The sequence below is a fragment of the Adiantum capillus-veneris genome, chromosome 21 (assembly GCF_014529385.1).
Source record: "Adiantum capillus-veneris isolate H3 chromosome 21, ASM1452938v2, whole genome shotgun sequence".
NCBI classification, from domain to species: Eukaryota; Viridiplantae; Streptophyta; class Polypodiopsida; order Polypodiales; family Pteridaceae; genus Adiantum; species Adiantum capillus-veneris.
The window spans coordinates 139,021,631-139,039,915 of NC_140951.1; the positions used below are offsets into that span (position 1 = coordinate 139,021,631).

An 18,285-nucleotide genomic window follows, 5' to 3' on the forward strand; every position below is an offset into this window, starting at 1 on the left:
CCGGCGTTGGCTAATATGAAGATACTGATGTTGCTAGCGATGAACTTTATGAGTCAAGGATGACGATCCCCTTTATAAATCACAAGGTTGAAAATTTATTTCTGATGAGCTTTACAAGAACGAAGACGAAGATGCTGCTCCCTGATGTTGACTTAACGAGTGTGGGGGGAAATAGCGCTTTGGTTGCTGATGTCCACATCGCAAATGAACTTTGTAACATCAACAATGAACAGGAAGAGGTAGTATCACTATAAGTAAATTGAAGATGCCATTGTCATTGCTGTCATCTATCGCTTAAGGACATTATGACAACGAAGATGTAGATATCGTTCCCTATCAATGACGTCAAATCCATATAATCACCAAAGATACACAAGGGCAAACAGAGTGATATGGCAACACAAATGAAATCTTGGGAGGGCGAGATTGATGGAAGCTTGATGACGCAAAATGAATGGCAGCGTTAAAGAGTGTGGAGCTCCAATACTAATAAGATACATGAGGCAAACACGTGATAGAGACGATTATATGGAAGCTTGAGGATAAAGCAGACAGAAACTTGAAACAGATGGAAGCTTAAAAGAATGGAAAGTCGCTCCATATATCGATATGGTACCAACGGGCAAACAAAGTGATAGGGAGCAGAGGGAACCTTGGAAGAACACATATTTGAAGATATGGCCGACCTTGTGCCATACCCCCTAACACTCAAGTGTGTTTCTCTACCCGAGAGAGAGAGAGAGAGAGAGAGAGAGAGAGAGAGAGAGAAGACCACTAAGTAAACCCTTTATCTTTGACGACATTTGTCAAAAAGAGTATTATACAAAGCCCTTGAAGATACAAAGAATTGACTTATGTGAAGTGCTTGAAATTTTTTGCTGGCAAAGAATTGAGTTGTGAGGAATGCAGAAGATTTTGTTGGCACTGCCCACATGAATGGAATCAATTCGCATTGTTATGGCTTGCCTGCTACTTTGGGACAGAAAGATAGTATAAATTCTCAAAGTTACAATTTTTTGCTGGCAAAGAATTGAGTTGTGAGGAATGCAGAAGATTTTGTTGGCACTGCCCACATGAATGGAATCAATTCGCATTGTTATGGCTTGCCTGCTACTTTGGGACAGAAAGATAGTATAAATTCTCAAAGTTACAATTGCGGACCGTGGGGGACCATTTACATTTGCGTAAGAATGGCCAACTCAGCCCATAAAAGGGGAGACTGCTTGGGGCATGCTGCTTCCGAAGTGATTCCAAGCGCAGTTTCCAGCATGCTAGTGACTACCTTCATGCTTGGCCTGTTAGAGTCTGCACCTACACATAAATGAGTGATCTCGCAAAGAGATTCCAACTGATTGTAGTTGAAAAATCTTAAAATAGGATCCACCATGTATGAGATAACATCTGGATTACCCAGATAGTCTGCAGCCTGCTAGACGAAGATATAGAAACCAAAAATTAATGGACCTTGCCCTCACACACTTACGTTCCCCAGCATCAAAGCGAACAAACTAGCTTACCCAATCAATTATTGACCCTTGTTCTTTGCTGTATGGTGGCCTTCCACTGATCAACTCCAGTAAAAGGACCCCAAAACCAAATACATTGGCCTCGAAGTCTTGAAAATTCCTCTCTAGACCATCAAAACCTGAAAGTGGTTCACCTGCATAGGGCTTCCCTTTGGATCTCTTATGAAACGGTGGCTTTCCCACATCGAAGCCAGCAAGCTGTGAACAGGAGTTACAGGACACACGTGACATCAGTGGAAGATTGACGTACTCTGAGAATTAAGCCACGAACTTCACCTTTGCAGCATTGTCCTCAGTCAGGTATACTGAGCTAGAATCAAACTTAGAATAGCCAGCAGGTGGTGACAAGTTGTGGTGCAAGTACTCCAAACCATAAGCCACACCCATAATAATTCTCATACGTGCATTCCAATCTAGTTGCTCAGCATCACAATCTGCAATCACCTAAATGTTCAGACCCATGGCAACACAAGCAGCGCTGAACTAGCACCTTCTATGACACAGAAAAACAAACATCTTTGAAAATGTCTCAACATTCTATAGCTTACGACTCAGGAGCAGACCTGTAGCCATCCATTACTGGTCAAATATTACTAAAACTGACTGTTGCTATTTCACATGTAGACATCAATAAAGGAACTTAATTTACTTGCCACTCGTATATGAATATATACTCATGTGTAATTGAACCAAAAAGAATGCTATGAAGGAAATTTATTGTGAGCACAGATGACATACTATGTAGGAGGTCGAACAAAGTCCCGTTGGGTGTATATTCACAAATCAGCATTCTTGTCAAAGGTTCATCCTCAGAGCAGTATCCAAGTAGCTTCACGACGTGTTTGTGATTGATGCTAGCCAGCCTATCCACCTGAGCCATCAGATAGGAAACATTACATCCTGCCCTTCCACCAGTTCTGCCTTTCTTGCTCATTTTCCATTCTTTTGCCAGAAAATGCTCTGAGTAGAGCAGCATACCTTGTATCGGAAGTACAACTCTAAATCCTTCGACCAACTGGAGGTCTGAACCTTGGTAACAGCAATTTCAGTGCCATCTGATAATGTTCCTTTAAAAATTACTCCACTTTGAGAAGTACCAATTATATTGCTGAAATCTTCACATGCAATTTCCAGCTCTGTCCGGGATAACGTTGGAATTCCTGTCATAGGTTGAGAAGAGAAGAAATTGGCATCCCAATCCCATGAGCTAAAATAGGGTACTGAATTATGAGACACAGACTAATTGTGTCACTAGAGAAAAACCTGTGAACTTCACAACCACATGGCAAGAGCTACTCACCTGTGGCTACTGCTTTGTGAACAACATCAAAGTAGCCTGATTTGGATGGACTGACAGGAGCAGCACCACGCCTGTATCGAAAAAAGGCTCCAAGCAAAAGAAGCAAACAAATGAAAGCTCCAGCAACAAGAGCTGACTGTAAATGTCCATTCCATCGTGAACGTTGCTCATGGTTTTCACTATCATAAGACGATTGAATTGCCTTTGAATGACCTACGCGTTTGCAAATGATAAAGAGAGGTCAACTACATCCATGAATATAATCAACGAGGGAAATGACCTTGAAAAGCCAAACAGGTCTTACCACACTGCTCAGCTGGGCGCTGCCTTGGAAGCTTAGAGTTGAAACAATTTTCTTGGAAGCTCAAGCTGAAAACGAAAGTGAAAACATTTGGCACAATTCACAAAACCAAACCAGGCAGTTCGTTGGAAAGAGCATGAGCACCTTGAACCATGAAGACACAAAGGCAGTGGACCAGTGAGGTAGTTAAAAGCAAAGTTTGCTACTTCCAAGTTTGTCAAAGAGCAGAGTCCATTTTGCTGTGTCTTATTTGGGCGACCCCTGCACATAAAGAAAGTAACACCTCTCTCTCTCTCTCTATCTCCCCTTTTCTTCTTCTCTCTCTCTCTCTGGCTTACACCCTGATTAAAAAACAAGTACTACAGTCAATCAACAAGATGACCTCGGGGAAACCCCCCTAAGATAGACAGTGTGTACAAACCAGAAGGGCCCAGGGGAAACCCCCAACCTGGCGATACAGATATACGAAAGGTCAACACTAAATTTGTCACCCCTGGATGAAATAAATAGGCCCTTTGGAACTACTGTACTACACCACAGATATTTGCATAAAAAGGATAGCAGGCTGCAGCATGACAAAAGCGGAGCGAAGTCTCCACTCAAGTCTCAAGCATAAGAATCAAGTGGGTCAGGTACCGTCATGGCCAAAACCACTCCCACAGAGAGACAGAGAGAGAGAGAGAGAATATTCACAGCGTGTACAGATGAACTATATACACCATGTCTACCTGTGTACTTGGATATATATGTGAATGTGTACTTGTTTCTAACTCGATCTATCAATCTATATTTATGTCTGAATTTATTTTTCCATATACTACTTTTATTTGTTTATTTATAGGTGCGCTCCCAAACTTCATAAATGCATGAGCCATATTTGCCCGACTTGGAAAGAGGGCATCAAGGTTTGCCTGAACGACTGCAATCCACTGCTTCAGCATGCTGAGACATAAGAAGACGGTTGCAATGTGAGCTGCCCGTGGGGCCATGAGATTGGTCAATGGTACTTGAATGAAAGAAGCAAACTACACCAATTTTTGGAACAGAGGTGTAGTCCTCAATCCAAGGCCAAGGTGACCAAGATCAGTTCTTGGTTTTAGTAAGTAGTAGATCATGTCCATACAACGTTTTACAAGAATCCTCCAAAGAAGGGAGTGTATTGCTCATATCTATGAACGAGCTCAGAGAAGGTCAACGGTTATCATTAAACTACTAGTATACTATCCAACATTCTGCAATTTCATCAGGATAACTCAGTAAGGGTATTACAACTTCAGACTACCAGACGTTTGATATACTCTCTCTCTCTCTCTCTCTCTCTCTCTCTCTCAGTGCATAAAAAAGTTAACATACGGACTCTCAAGATGCATCAGTTTGGTAAAATGCTCTTTTGAAACTCCCGGAACACAACCAGATAGCTGATTTCTGTCAAGACGTAGCTCCCTTAACCTCCGTAAACTACCTAGCTCAGCTGGTATATTACCCTGTAAGGTATTGTTGTTGAGGTACCTGAAGCAAACACCCTGTAAGAAGCAAATAAATTCAAATAGTAGTCATGGTTTAAAAGGTTGGAGACTCACAGTTTGGTTAAATTTGATGCGTTGCCAATGTCTGGAGGAATTCTTTCCGTGAAACGGTTGTGACTTAAATCTAAGATGGTCAGCTCCCTCAAATTTCCAAGCTGCTTCGGTATGGACCCATTCAGCCGATTACCAGCTAGAAGCCTGGGTGGACATTGTAAAATATCTCTCTCTCTCTCTCATATCCCTCTCTCTCTCTCTCTCTCTCTCTCTCTCTCTCTCTCTCTCATATCCTCATCGCTAAAGACTCGAGTCCACAGAAACACAAAAATCTTTCTCGGGCTCTTTGATCTCACTCAAATGCTTCAATACCAATGTTTGAACTTGACCATATTTGTCTGGCATAAACGTCTAATGCCAAAATGTAGTCGATGGCAAAATTCCTCCCTTACAGTGTGAGGTACTACTAAAATGTCCGACCAAAGCGCATCTTCATTAAGTAGCTCTCAACTCGCGTGAATCGCAAAGGCTTGAAAAGCTGAAAACATTTATAAGTAAACATCATACACTTACAAGATTTGAATTGTAGAAATTTGGACCAATTGAGGATCTAGTGGACCAGCAAGATGTTGGTAGCTTAGATTTCTGTTGCAAGCAAAGCAAAAACTTTAATGAACTCTATGTCTCAATCTGCATTTTGTGCACAACAGTGATTTAACGTGCATAAAAGTAGTTCTTCATTCTAATAGCCTGACCAATTTTTATAGGTGACCGGATTAATGGCTAACAAAGTCATCTAGCTCAGTCGTTATCTGTGGTGCCACGTGAGCGCATCACATCAAACTAACAAAGGCTTACAATACATCTATCGTTAACTTTCTCCGGTATGTGCAAGGACCACTTTTCCAGTCAATGACTTCTGGCATAACATTGCCAAAAAGACAATGCAACTGCAAGATGCCAGTTAAACATCCTCGCAAGGCATATCCTCATCCATTAAGAAATGAACAAATTGAAATAAGTCTCTCATCAGCCCGAAGTTATCACCTATCTGCTATGCACTGTGCAGTGAGAAACTGTAGCTACCTAGAACCAGCTATCGTGACCCACATTGTTATACATTCTGAGACAAGAAAATAATCTTTGTCATCTATGCTTTCTCAGGGGCACAACTGCAGGTGTACTTACACGATTTTCACGTGTCCCCCATTACAAATGATCCCAGACCAACCACAAGGGGTCTCATCTGTGTCGTTCCATCCATGGAAAGCGCCAAGAGTGTCTGCATGAAAATTTCTGCTGAAATTGAAGAGTATTGAACCTGTTCATGGAAAGCTTCTTGTGAGTGTTGTTCATCCTCGGTACCTTGGTCATAATGAATGCAAATATATTTAACCTTCTCGTGAAAGGGAGAAGCAAAAGGGAAGCCACGCAATCCAAAGAACTGCAATGAATGTACATGAAGCAATCTGCATGTCTGGTACTAGGACAATGTTGTAATCATCTGCTGATCAGTAAAATCTCCAGGAAAAACGAAGGAAAATTTTGCTACCGGTCTGCACATGCCGATGCAATGAAATAGGAAAGGCCCTTCAAGACACAAGAAAAGTGGAAAGAAAAACGATCAGCGCAAGCAAACTGAGAGAGGGCTGCTTGAAATTTACAGGATGACCGAATGCACAAATTGAGAAGGGAAGCAACAACTGCAAAATATCAATGGGAGAACGATCTAGCGAGAAGTGCATTCCTTGAGCAATACCTTGGTGAAACTTTTCTTTGACGCAGTTTCGGCTCTTTTAACACTCATGGACGGTGTATGGTCCTTTATGCAAAGCGAAGTGAAAAGATGAAGGACGGTTGTACGTAAAAAGTGTCATGCCTTGAAACAAACTTCTCTCCTAGTAGGACAGCTTGCAAGCGAAAGATTTCTTAGAAAGCTTGACGGCGAAATAGAATGCTGTATTGCAAGATTTCCATTCATGGCTGATCTTTATCTGCGCAATGTACCTGCTACGCAATGCTGCCAGGGAGTTTGATAGGGGAAAGGGCGGAAAACATGGTCGTCTCGCGAGTTATCCAGTAAGGAGCACCCGCATGAAACATAGACAGTTTCTTACTAAGGTATCTGTGACTGCGAGGCTCCTGCGAAGGTCGCCATGGCGATGGAGAAAAGGACGACCATACACAGAAGGAAGACAAATACGGTATGATTTCCAAATGCGGGAGTTTGGGCAAGGGCCCCGAAGCCAGCTCGAGAGGGTAGGTCCACGCTCACTCGCGCGCTCTCTTAGCTCGAGGCACGATCTCTCAAGCCAAACATAGTTTGGCTCCCTTAATTAATTTCACAACAAGCTCTATATGAACAACAACAGGCTCTACCGAACCCCGCCACATTCACCTACTCTATCCCCAAGCACCAAACTGAACTTTACAAGTGAGCATTGGAGAGTGACGGAGATGTTTAGAGAGAGAAGAAGGAGAAGAAAAGTCCAAGAATTGGGATTACCCATGTGGGTGATAGAAAGTTTCTTCGACGAGCCGACGGCAGAGACGAGCTCTCTCTTTTGCCTAGCGCCGCTTGTTCAAAGGGTGCGCACATGAGAACTTGTGCCTGGGAACAATTTTGCTCCTTGAAGTAACAGAGGCTACCGCCATGGCAGCTTCATGCACTTGATAAACTCATCCCCCTCGGAATCGGTATCTTCCCCTCTTGCTCCAGGCTTTATTTTTGGGCCCACAACGGCAAATTACATACAGAGTCCTACTTTATGCGTTTTGGCGCTGCGACGAATCTTTACTGCCACGTCTGCATTTCTTGCCACTATGATGAGTTTTCAGCTGCATGTGCGCACCCTTTCACAAGGGATGGAGGCACCCTCCTCAATTGAAACGATGAACCTCTTCTGAGCCAATCATTCGCGTTGAAGCCTGACGAGCTGGACCTGAGCTGCACAATCCGCACTTTACGCGGTAGATGAGCATTTTCGAGGGGCGGGAGGGGGTCGCCCAAAACTGGGTGGGTCCGAAACGGGGCTCGCTTCTTTCTGCCCAATCATTGTACGCCATGCTGGACACACACACTCTTCCACCGTGTCATTTGAACCCAACATTATTCACACACACACACACACACACACACCCATGAGAAGAAAGATTTAACTTTTTCGGAACAATCCAAGGAGCCTCAAAAGTCTACCAGCAAGTCTGAAACTCAACAAATGGATGATAGAAGGGTTATTCCAATTTCCTCTTCTTATTTACAAATACACACCCATGAGAAGAGAAATTTTAACACCATAGGAACAATCTCAAGAGACCTCAAAGAGACAAGTCCTTAGACACATTATTTAAGAAGGAGTGGGGATAACCAATCTACCACGTGTGGGTAGGGTAAAGGGGCCAATAAAAAGCCGAGTCCCTGTAAAGGGACCTGTGTCCCCCCAATCTTAAGTAGAGTTTAGACCCTTCATGGGACATGAAAATCCACGTGTTGAAGCGGTTATGTCAGTTCGAAAATCGTTGAGAGGCGTAGGATGTGAGCTCGATCCTTGTTGGACGCTTTGTCTCATTATACCTCCCACTACTTGTTAGGTAAAGGCGGTGTGCCTCACCGTGCTTTGCCCGTGTTCACCGGCCAATGTTCGATCGTCCACATTTATCTCCTTATTCTTTATACATATAAAGAATAACGAGCTCTCACTCATTACACATTGTGCTCATACAGTGAGATTTGGGAGCTCCACTCACATCCTCTCTCTCTCTCTCTCTCTCTCTCTCTCTCCTCTTTTCACTCTCTGCACATGCACCCCATTTGCGAACTCACAATTGATATTAGAGCTTTTGGCGACGCGTGCGACGGCTTCCCGACGAGACGGAAGTGACAGAGCTCGGCTATGGCAGCTTGAGCTCGACGGAGGTGGATACGGCTCGACGGTGTCAGATCTCAGCTTATGCATGTATATTCAACTTGTGTAGCAAGCCATTGCTGAATTTTGCAGGAAAAAAGCAGGAACGAGAAGTGTTGCAGCTCGTTTTTGCTGTTTTTGGCTCCCGAAACATTGTTTTTTGCATATCTCCGTCACACGGAGTCGGATGGATATGATCCAGGAATCTAGGTTGGGATTTTGGCACATTTCGGATGCAATGGTGATGCCCATTTTCTGAAATTCTGCTATGAATTACAGCAAGTGTAACAGCAGCAAGTTTATGCTGCGTTTTCGGGCCGAAAACGGAGGTTATTTACACATATTCCAATTCTTATTTTTCTTTATCTTATGTGGGAAATGCTTCAAACATAATCTACTTTAGGTTTCGAGAAAAAGAGCAAAGGGCCGGCTGATGAGGACAATTACAGAATAGCCCCTTTAGGTTCCTAGCCTTTTCAAGGTTCCTTTTTACCAAACAATTGAAAGAGTTCCTTAATTAAATCACATCCTCCTCCCTTATCATGATCCCTTCATGGATCCTTTTTCCTTCCTCCTTTTCCCGTCGGCATCGGGCCTACCCGGACTAGGCCGATTTCTAGACGTATCCGCGGATCCTATCACCTGACCGGGACACTCTCATTCAATCCCATTTCTAGGGCAATGAATGAACCCGAGCTCAAAACATAGACCAACGGTTATCAGTCCTGATCGAAAAGGACCATCCCCCGTTGTATCCCACAGGTAAACACATGTGTCGATCTTTTTTCAAACACGAAGACAAATTCACACTTAAGTCTCTATGTTATGCTAGGGCTATCCACATCAACCTTCTCGGTAAAGTTTTTAATCCTACTTTAAATTTAGATTAAGCTCCTTGAGTTATAATCCCTTAATTCCTATTTCCTTTTAATTTTCTACTCAAAACAAAACCTTTAAAAAATGACGAATCTCTTGAAAGTTTAAGGTTTTGTCTCGACGTAAGTTTTGAGTTAACCCCGACTTTGATGAATCCCATTTTCGTCCCTCTTTATCATTTGCCATCCATGGGGCATCTCCATGGAAGCGATGAGAGTTTTATGTTCCAGCAACACGGTCATGACGTTCGTGAAACTATCTCCTTACTCCCCTCTTTGAGTTTGCAAAACAAATTTGAAATGAACAATGCATATGCTTTCTATAATGAGTTTTGTTTTGGTGTGTCTATGCGTGGTACACATAAAACTTCGAAATGCACCAACTTGCAATCATGGACAATTAATTAAAAACTTTCTTTGAGTGCTTATACAACAGTGAAACTCTTCTATGCATGGTAGTGTAAAAATTGCAAAGTTCTTAAGAGTGGACATGCTAGTGTATAGTAAAATACGCATGTAATAGTGTATGAATGATTAACAAATTCTTCTTTAAGAAAGGATTTAGGCATACCTTTACTACCGTGGAGAGGATTAATTATGTTACTAGAAGAGGGTGATGGTTTCGGAACTTTCCATTTGGTAAGAGGAAAAAGAGGGGAGTACTTTGTGGGAATTTCTCTTTTTCAATTTAACTTCCTTTGGTTATGTTAAATTAACCTTCAAAACCTCAACTTCTCCTTGAGAAAATTAAGTATTAATCTAATTTGCATTACTAACAAAACTTTGCACATATACAACCAACCAAGAAGTTATATTTTCCTCTATTGCTTATGAAAATTTAAGAGCTTAAGCATGAATTTAAGTAAGCATGAAAGTAAATCTCTTTTAAGAATAGGAAATAACAAGATAACTTTACCCTAGTTTGTATATGGTAGGGTCTTCTCTTTGCTTTTGAAGAGCAACAACGAAGCATATTGACGTAACTGGTTCTTTTCCACTTCACTTTGCTTGAAAACCACCGATTTGGCTATGGGAATAAAGAGATGTTAAGAAAATTCAAGCTATGGAAAGCTTGTAGGTTGGGAAAGAGAAGGTGAAGAGTGTAATCGTAATTTGCATTATGGTTATGGCTTCTCTCGAGGAGAGAGGGTAGTGTATGGGTGTATGCAAAGGAGGATTAGCTTTGGCTTTCATAGCTCACTATCAAGCTTGCACTTTCAAAATGTAAAGAGAATTGAAGTGTTTAATGAGTAAGGAAGGCCTCTTTTTAAATTTAATTTGATAAGGCCCTTAACTTATCTTGATAAGTTACCTTGATATCCTTTCTTTCTTTTCAAAGCTTCTCCAACAAGCTACTTATGCAGGAAGCTACTTTTCTAACAAGTGGTTTATACAACAAGCTACTTTTTCACCTTACTAAGGCCTTATTCTTTCTTCTTTTCTTATGTAATTTCTTTTTTTTTTGAGATAAAACTAATATCCCATGCATTGGTTATATCCACGTTCCCATGGTAAAAATCGAAAGTTTCTCGTGGGTAGCTTTGTATTGGTTATATCCACGTTCCCATGGTGAAAATCGAAAGTTGTTTCGTGGGTAGCGAGGGTGCTTGACTATAGACCAAATTTACGCGATCGTATTCGAAAAGTCGACGGCTTAGATATGCCATCAAGAGTAAGGGCTAATAAGAGGACCTTACAAACTCCCCAACAAAAAGAAAGAGCTATCCTCAGCTCGAAACAAATAAGGAAGGTGGTAAATCTTCATCCGCAAGTTACACTTTCAACTTCTGGGTAACACTAATTTAGCCTTCGTTGGCTTGCTTGCCTATATATAGTGAGTGCAATATATTTTCATTTCTTACAGTATTATTCTCTTTGTCTTTCACTTTTCCTTCCCATCTCTTGTCAAATTTCTTAAGTTTGTCTCTTTGCTCATTATCTTACTTTATGGAGGATCGGTGGCAAGAGCTAGTTTTATATGTGGCCATTCCTCATCTACAACAAACAAGTAAATGCGTGAGGAGAGATTTTGTGGAGCGATATGGGCGCCTGCTATTTCCTCACTTGGAAACTTCAGTAGCTCAAACCCAATGGCGGACATTTTATAACAAGGGTGACCCTTTGGGGTTGGGATCACTTTCGTAATAATGTCCGTTTGGCCATGATTACTGAAGCTATGGGTTTGGGTCCTCGATATTACTGCGTGATGAGGTCAATGCATCGAGGTTTTTCACAACGAGTCTTTTTTCTTGGTCAATTCCTTCCTCATCAAAAGATATATCTTTACCCTCACTTTGATTTACCACTTTGAGAGCCCTTTAACTTGACACCGCATACTAGAGAGATCAGTGTAACAATTTCACAGTGAATCCTTCCTATTAATGAGAGGCCTAATATGTGACTTGCGTGTGATAGTTGCTTTTGTGATCATGTAATGGATGGGTTTATTGACCTCTAGAAAATGTATCTTTGTTGTATTCCTTAATATGTTCATCATGTTCTAAGATCTTGGTGCGTGTCTTAAATCCTTCTTTTGTGATTTTTCTTGATGGATATAATGAAATTGGTTCTGAATCCTTTGGTTTTTAATAGAAGTCCTTGAGAGAATTTCAAACTTAGCTAAATCTATTTATTGATTTGTAATTCCATACACAGATCCGAGCCACAAGATGTAAAGGACAATGCTAATCTTGTTATTATTTAGCAAAAGGTCACGTTACAAAAGACTTGGATTTGTAGTTACATGGGCTAACACGGTTTAGTTTGAGTACAAAAAAGAGGAGAATCCTGATAAAAAAAGATGAGGAAACTGAGAAGTAAGGTGTTCCCAATCTTCCCAAGGGGCATCTTTAATGGTATAACCCTTCTACTAGACCAAAACCTTCCGAATTGTTTGGTGTTGTAGCTTCCACTCCTTCATGTCTAAATTTTGTTGTGGCTCCATCTAGTATTCTTCCTGTGTGTTAAGAATAGTATCTTCATCATTTAGGATGTGAAGGGGATCCGCAACATATTTTTTTAGCAAGCTAACATGAAAAACATTGTGCACATGCAAGTGAGGGGTAAAGAGAGTTCGTAAGATTGGTCCTCTATCCTTCTCAGAATCTCAAAAGGTCCACAATATCTATATGCTAACTTCCTGTATTTTTCCCAATTTGAGTGAACTTCTCTTTGGTTTGACCCTAAGGAAAACTCTATCTCCTACCCTAAAAAATCCAGGGGGATCTATGTAAATCAACATAACTCTTTTGCCTGTCACTTGCTCTCTTAAGGTTCTCCCTTATTATTTTGATTTGGCGATCCATTTCTTCAAGTGTATTCTTTGCTGCAGGCACTGGGAGACTTGGGTTGGCCATTCTGAGAGGAATGATGCAATCTTGTCCATAAAGAGCTTTGAATGGGGACATTCCTAGGCTTCTATGGTAGGAAGAATTATAAGAAAATTCCACTAAGGGTAAATATTTGATCCAAAGATGAGGTTGTTGACTTCAATATGATCTCAACATATCTTCTATGACTTGATTAACTCTTTCGGTTTGTCCATCTGTCTCTCGATGATAGGCTGAACTCAGGTTTAATTGAGTGCCTAAGGATTGGAACATGGCCTTCCAAAACTTAGAGTTAAGCTTGGCATCATGATCACTAATTATCCTGGCAGGTATTCCATGTAGTCTGATAATTTCTTTTACAAAAATTTGAGCAATATCTGTTGCAGAGGCAGTGGTTTTGAATGAGACAAGGTGAGCTACTTTGGTGAGTTTATCCACCACCACAAAAATTGAATCAAAATTTCCAGCAGTCTTGGGTAACCCTCTTACAAAATCCATATTGATGCACTCCCACTTCATTGAATGTATATCCAATGGTTGTAGCTTCCCCGGAATCTTAACTCTTTCAGCCTTCACCTTTTGGCATACCAAACACTTCTTAACATACTCTAAGGTATCCTTTTTCATCTTAGGCCAGTAGAAATTTTGTTTAAGAGAAGCAAACATTTTGTGATAACTTGGGTTAGCTGCAAGGGGAGTTTCATGAGCTTCCTTTAGAATTTGCATCCTTAAGCATGTAGGCATGCATAATCGATTTTTGAAGAATAAGAGTCCATCTTGAATAGAGTAGTCTTCCTAATAATTAGTCTCCTTTGGACTTGAGCTTGGACTTCTTGGATCAACTGACCAAATTACTCATCAATTTGGAGGGCGTTTTGAACTTCTTCCGGTAGAGTTGAATGGACTAGTCTAATGGCAAGGGCCACTACTCGTTGGCTCAGAGCATCCGCAACTTGATTTTCCTTGCCTAGTCTAAATTTGATCTCAAAAGTGAACTCTTGTAGGAACTCAACCCATCATCTTTGTCGCATATTGAGATCTGTCTGGGTGAAAATCCACTTGAGACTTTTGTGGTCAGTAACAAGCTCAAACATCTGACCTAGAAGATAGTATCTCCACTTTTTGAGGGTATGAACCACAACTAGTAGTTCGAGGTCATGGGTGGGATAATTATTCTCATGAATCCTGAGTTGTCGTGATTCATAAGCTATGGGATGGCCGTCTTGCTATAGGATTCCACCTTTACCTTGTATGCAAGCATCCACTATCACCTCAAAGGTTTGTGGAAAATCTGGAAGTTTGAGAACAGGTTCACTGGCCAAGATCTCCTTTAATTTGTTGAAGGCTCTATCTCTCTTTTCGGACCTGATAAAGGGTTCTCTTTCTTAGTGAGTTCAGTGAGAGGACCTGCAATGAGTGCATAGTTTTTTATGAATACTCTACACCATCCTGTGAGGCCAAGGAATCCCCGTACTTCTGAAACAGTCTTGGGAATGGGCTACTAAACTACAACTTCCACCTTAGCTAGGTCGGAAGAAAGACCATACTTTGAAACTATGTATCCCACATACGCAACCTTATCTACAATGAAAGAGCATTTGCTCCACTTGGCGTAGAGTTGGGATTTTCTGAGAATCTCCAAGACATGGCATACATGCCATTCATGATCTTTTCTAGTCTTTGAATATATAAGGATGTCATCAAAGAAGACTAGAACAAAATTATCTAACTCTGTCCTGAAGAGGTCAGTGATGAGACGGTTAAATGTGGCAGGGGCATTAGTTAGGCCAAAAGGTATGACGATGAACTCATAATGCCCAAACCTTGTGTTGAAAGCTGTTTTTGGAATATCCTCCCTTTTTATCCCAACTTGGTAATAGCCTGACCTAAGATCAATCTTGGTGAAAAATTTGGAACCACCGAGTCGATCAAGCAGCTCATCTATGCAAGGCAAGGGATACTTGTTCTTGATAGTGCACTGATGTAGGCCTCAAAAATCTATGCAAAGTTTGAATGTTCCATCTTTCTTCTTTTGGAAGAGTACAGGAGCACCCCAGGGAGAGACACTGGGTTTGATGAAACCTTGTTCCAAAAGCTGAGTCAATTGATTCTTCAGCTCTATGGATTTTGAAGGCGACATCTTGTAGGGAGTCCTTGCTATTGGTTGGGCATCGGGAATGAGCTCGATCTCGTGCACTAATTTCCTAGGCGGTGGAAGATTTGTCAACTCCTCTGGAAAACTATCTTGATATTCATCTGGCCATTCAGGCTCTGATTCTTCTGATTTGGTCTTTGGTTTATTGAGTCTTATAACATAAATTGATAGCCCTTTCCTTAACCCCTTAACCAAACAACTGGCTTTGACCACCTTCAGGGGATCTTTCCCTGTTCTGCCTTGCACTAAGACTTGTTCACCCTTTGAGTTTGAAAAAGAGATGCTTCCTTCACTGCAATGGATGTTGGCTTTATTTTTGCTCAGCCAATCCATCCCTAGGATTCTAAATCTTTGTTGGGTTGAGTGACCTTCTAGTTGAAAGGATAGATCTATCATCTATTCATCTCTCAAAATAGTGGATCCAGTTGCTAGAGAAACCCGTAACTTACGACCTGTGGGTTGGGAGGTGACTTGCAACCTTTTTACAGTCTTAAGTGACAAAAATAAATGTGAGCTACCATAATCAATAAGAAAGGAAAGAGGTTTACCCTCAGACTCTCCCTTAGTCTCAAAAATGGAGAATTGTCAATTTCGGCCACTAGGATCCAAGGTAGCATAGATGTGGGCTTGCTCCTCCATCTCATCCTTTACTGAAATGAAGTTCACAGTTGATGTTCTAGGTGGGTTGTTGGTTGGATCTTGTCCATGAAGATGAGGCATAGGATTAGGTCTTGCCTGTGCTCGATTTCTCCCTCTGGTTTGAAGGTTTCTGAATTGGCCCCCTTGATTGGGTGGATTCAGACGGTTAACATGGGGCCCAAATTACTGGAGTCATTCCCTTTAGGGCATTTTTCCTTCTTATGACCAAACTCTAGGCACTTGTAACATTGAATTTGTCTTCCACTTTGAGTGACAAGAAGGGCATTCACACGAACAAAGTGTGGTGGCAGTTGGGGTTGGGCAGCTGGCTTTGATATAAATGGTACTTTATTTGCTTGACAGGGCTGATCGTGGTAAGAAGGAAATTCTCGCTTCCTATTAGTTGTGGTGCCTCCCTTAATAAGACTCTTATGCTTTGACTTGGACCGAATTAAAGCGTCTGCGAGTGAGACAGGTCGGAGGGACTCTACTTCGAGAGCCAAAGCTCCTCCAAGTCCAAGGATGAAGTGAATTAGATTTTGTTTCTCTATCATCAGAGGAGCATATCGTGAAAGCTGGACAAACTCCTCATAGTAAACTTCGACATACCTATTCCCCACCTTGCATGAAAGAAACTCATTCATCTTAGTGGTGGAGTAGTCTAGGGGTAGATATCGTTCCTTGAGATGATGCTTTAGCTCATCCCAACTCTGAGTCACCTCTGCTACTTGGCGAGATTGACAGTTGAGCTTCCACCATGTTTTTGCAGGTCCTTCTAGCTTGGCTCTTCCCATTATCCCTTGAGCTACTGAATTGTAACCAGCAAGAGCAAAGTAGTCATCCATTGAATTATCCATTCTTCTAGTAGGTAGGCACATCATCACCCATGCCTAAAAATGGATGCGGTTGCACAAATTTGAGAAGGGCCTTGAGATCCTTGTCATGCCCAAAATCCTCTACAAGGGCTGCAACAAGCGACATTTGGTTGGGAAGTGGCACAGGGGTAACTTGGGTGCCAATGACACTTGTGAATTGAGTGGTATATGATTTGAAGCACTGACTGTTGGTAAATCCTGAGCAGCCTGACTTCTTGTGAGTCTACGTGGCATATTTTTTATGGTCGTGACATTTAAAAAATATAATTTCTCTTAGCAATCGAGTTGAAAAACCTTTCAGATATAAAAGACTAGTTAAATTCTTTTTAGAGATAGACCTTTCAAAAAGGTAAACTCTTTGTTATTTTTCTCTCTTTCAATCTTTTGTTCTATTATGCCAAAAACTTTTTACATCTCGGGGAAATAATTACTGGTATAGGCTTGCACTTCTTTAGTAATTTATAGACATCAAGTTCTTCCATCTCTTGCTTTGATAGTACGGACTTTAAAGCCTTAAGGTTACCCATCACAGAAAATACAAGCCTGCGGACTCAAGAAGAAAGTGACTTGCAAGCGCACATAGCCTCACCAACTTGTTTCCAAGGTTTATGTGTAAATGGTCCACTAAGTGCTGTTCTTTGTCGTGGGTAGATAAACATCTTATCATGAGGGAGATTGGTTATTAACAGAAGAAGCTTTCTTTCATATTCTATGGCATGAGAACCAATAATACAATAGCGATTGGGACCTAGTCCCAATTGCTCCCTCATCATTGCCAGGCGAAGATTATATAGAAGGTGTTCATGGCCCCAAAGAGTTACTTCAGTTATGTTGCATTTGGTCTTCCACATTTGTTGAGCTCCGGTTGTCCTTTTGGTAGGAAAGAGGAGGTGAACAAAGTGTTCCAACATGGCCTCCTTTTGTTCCATAGTTGCTTCTTCCATTTTCTTTTGGACAATTTTGAGTACTTCCTCTTCTTGAGAGGTCCACGTCATCTAAAAGATTTCATGCAATTTGAGAAGTTATTTTTCATTATCTCACTCTTTTCTACAAGAGTCAATTAAGACCTTTATCTATCCAAGGACAGAAACCGCGCTCTAATACCACTTGTGAGGGCTATGCCCGAGGACCACCGACTGTACCATCTCCAAATGGATACACCGTGATCTCCGACATCCCTCCCGCTTGAGACCGACACCAAGATAGGACTCCTCCTGCTCTTTGATGCCAACTCAAGGGGGTGATAACATTCACTTTCTCTCATATCGATCCCTTAGCCCCAAAGAACCTTTGCTTACCAGTCAAACTTACCAATCGAAGTCATCAGACTAACTTGGAACTCAACCTTCCAAGGTCAACTGATGGGAGTTCTTTAATTCACCCTTGGTTCAAAGTCATTGACGATTTTTTCCCGGTTATGACTAGTGATCAATGTGTTCCCCTAAGGTGAGTGTATTATAATCTATACGAATCCCTTGATCCCAAGTTGTTTCCCGCTCCGTAGATCGGAATCCCGTTTCCCCGCAACATAAAATTGGGTTCAACTTTCTGGTCAACAATTAACCCTCCGGAATACACCCACACCCACCGAACTGTTTGACAAATGCACCTTCCCAAGGTAATACTATGATACTAGAAAACAACATTTCAATCATGTCAAACCAAGAATACATTTCAAGCATTTGAAAGCAGCATGCAAACTGTTGCATACCCTTGCAAATGTGCATTTATCAGGTCGTTCCCACCTTTTTCCTTTATAAAATATTTTTACTTCCTTTTAAAATAAATAAACTTATCTAGTTATCTTTCAAGCAATCACATATACTCATCCAGGCATATCCCTAAGCTCATCCTAGGACT

General features: G+C 41.4%; 1 protein-coding gene across 2 annotated transcripts; it reads right to left on the minus strand.

Annotated features, from left to right (window-relative positions):
* Positions 1 to 775: 775 nt before the first annotated feature.
* LOC147431827 (putative LRR receptor-like serine/threonine-protein kinase At1g63430) lies at positions 776 to 6,984 on the minus strand. Of its 2 annotated transcripts, none has more exons than XM_086494297.1 (15): positions 6,655 to 6,984; positions 6,407 to 6,545; positions 6,044 to 6,237; positions 5,836 to 5,968; positions 5,221 to 5,292; positions 4,708 to 4,851; positions 4,481 to 4,636; positions 3,272 to 3,388; positions 3,131 to 3,195; positions 2,827 to 3,039; positions 2,505 to 2,686; positions 2,265 to 2,397; positions 1,803 to 1,960; positions 1,518 to 1,724; positions 776 to 1,426 (listed from the first exon to the last, which is right to left on the minus strand). In XM_086494297.1, the coding sequence occupies exons 3-15, from the start codon at positions 6,120 to 6,122 to the stop codon at positions 1,175 to 1,177; spliced, it is 1,911 nt and encodes a 636-aa protein (XP_086350423.1). In that variant the 5' UTR covers positions 6,123 to 6,237; positions 6,407 to 6,545; positions 6,655 to 6,984; the 3' UTR covers positions 776 to 1,174. The 2 variants fall into 2 exon arrangements, with proteins under 2 accessions (XP_086350423.1, XP_086350422.1); XM_086494296.1 differs by having other exon boundaries at positions 6,407 to 6,557.
* Positions 6,985 to 18,285: the final 11,301 nt, after the last annotated feature.

Excerpts from the sequence above, each read along its gene's own strand:
- LOC147431827 (XM_086494297.1), bottom strand. The coding sequence starts at position 6,122 with ATGCAGATTGCTTCATGTACATTCATTGCAGTTCTTTGGATTGCGTGG. Across the intron at positions 4,852-5,220 it reads ATTTCTACAATTCAAATCTT|GCTTCTAGCTGGTAATCGGC; the intron begins GTAAGTGTATGA and ends ATGTCCACCCAG. Across the intron at positions 1,427-1,517 it reads AAGGGTCAATAATTGATTGG|GCTGCAGACTATCTGGGTAA; the intron begins GTAAGCTAGTTT and ends TTCGTCTAGCAG.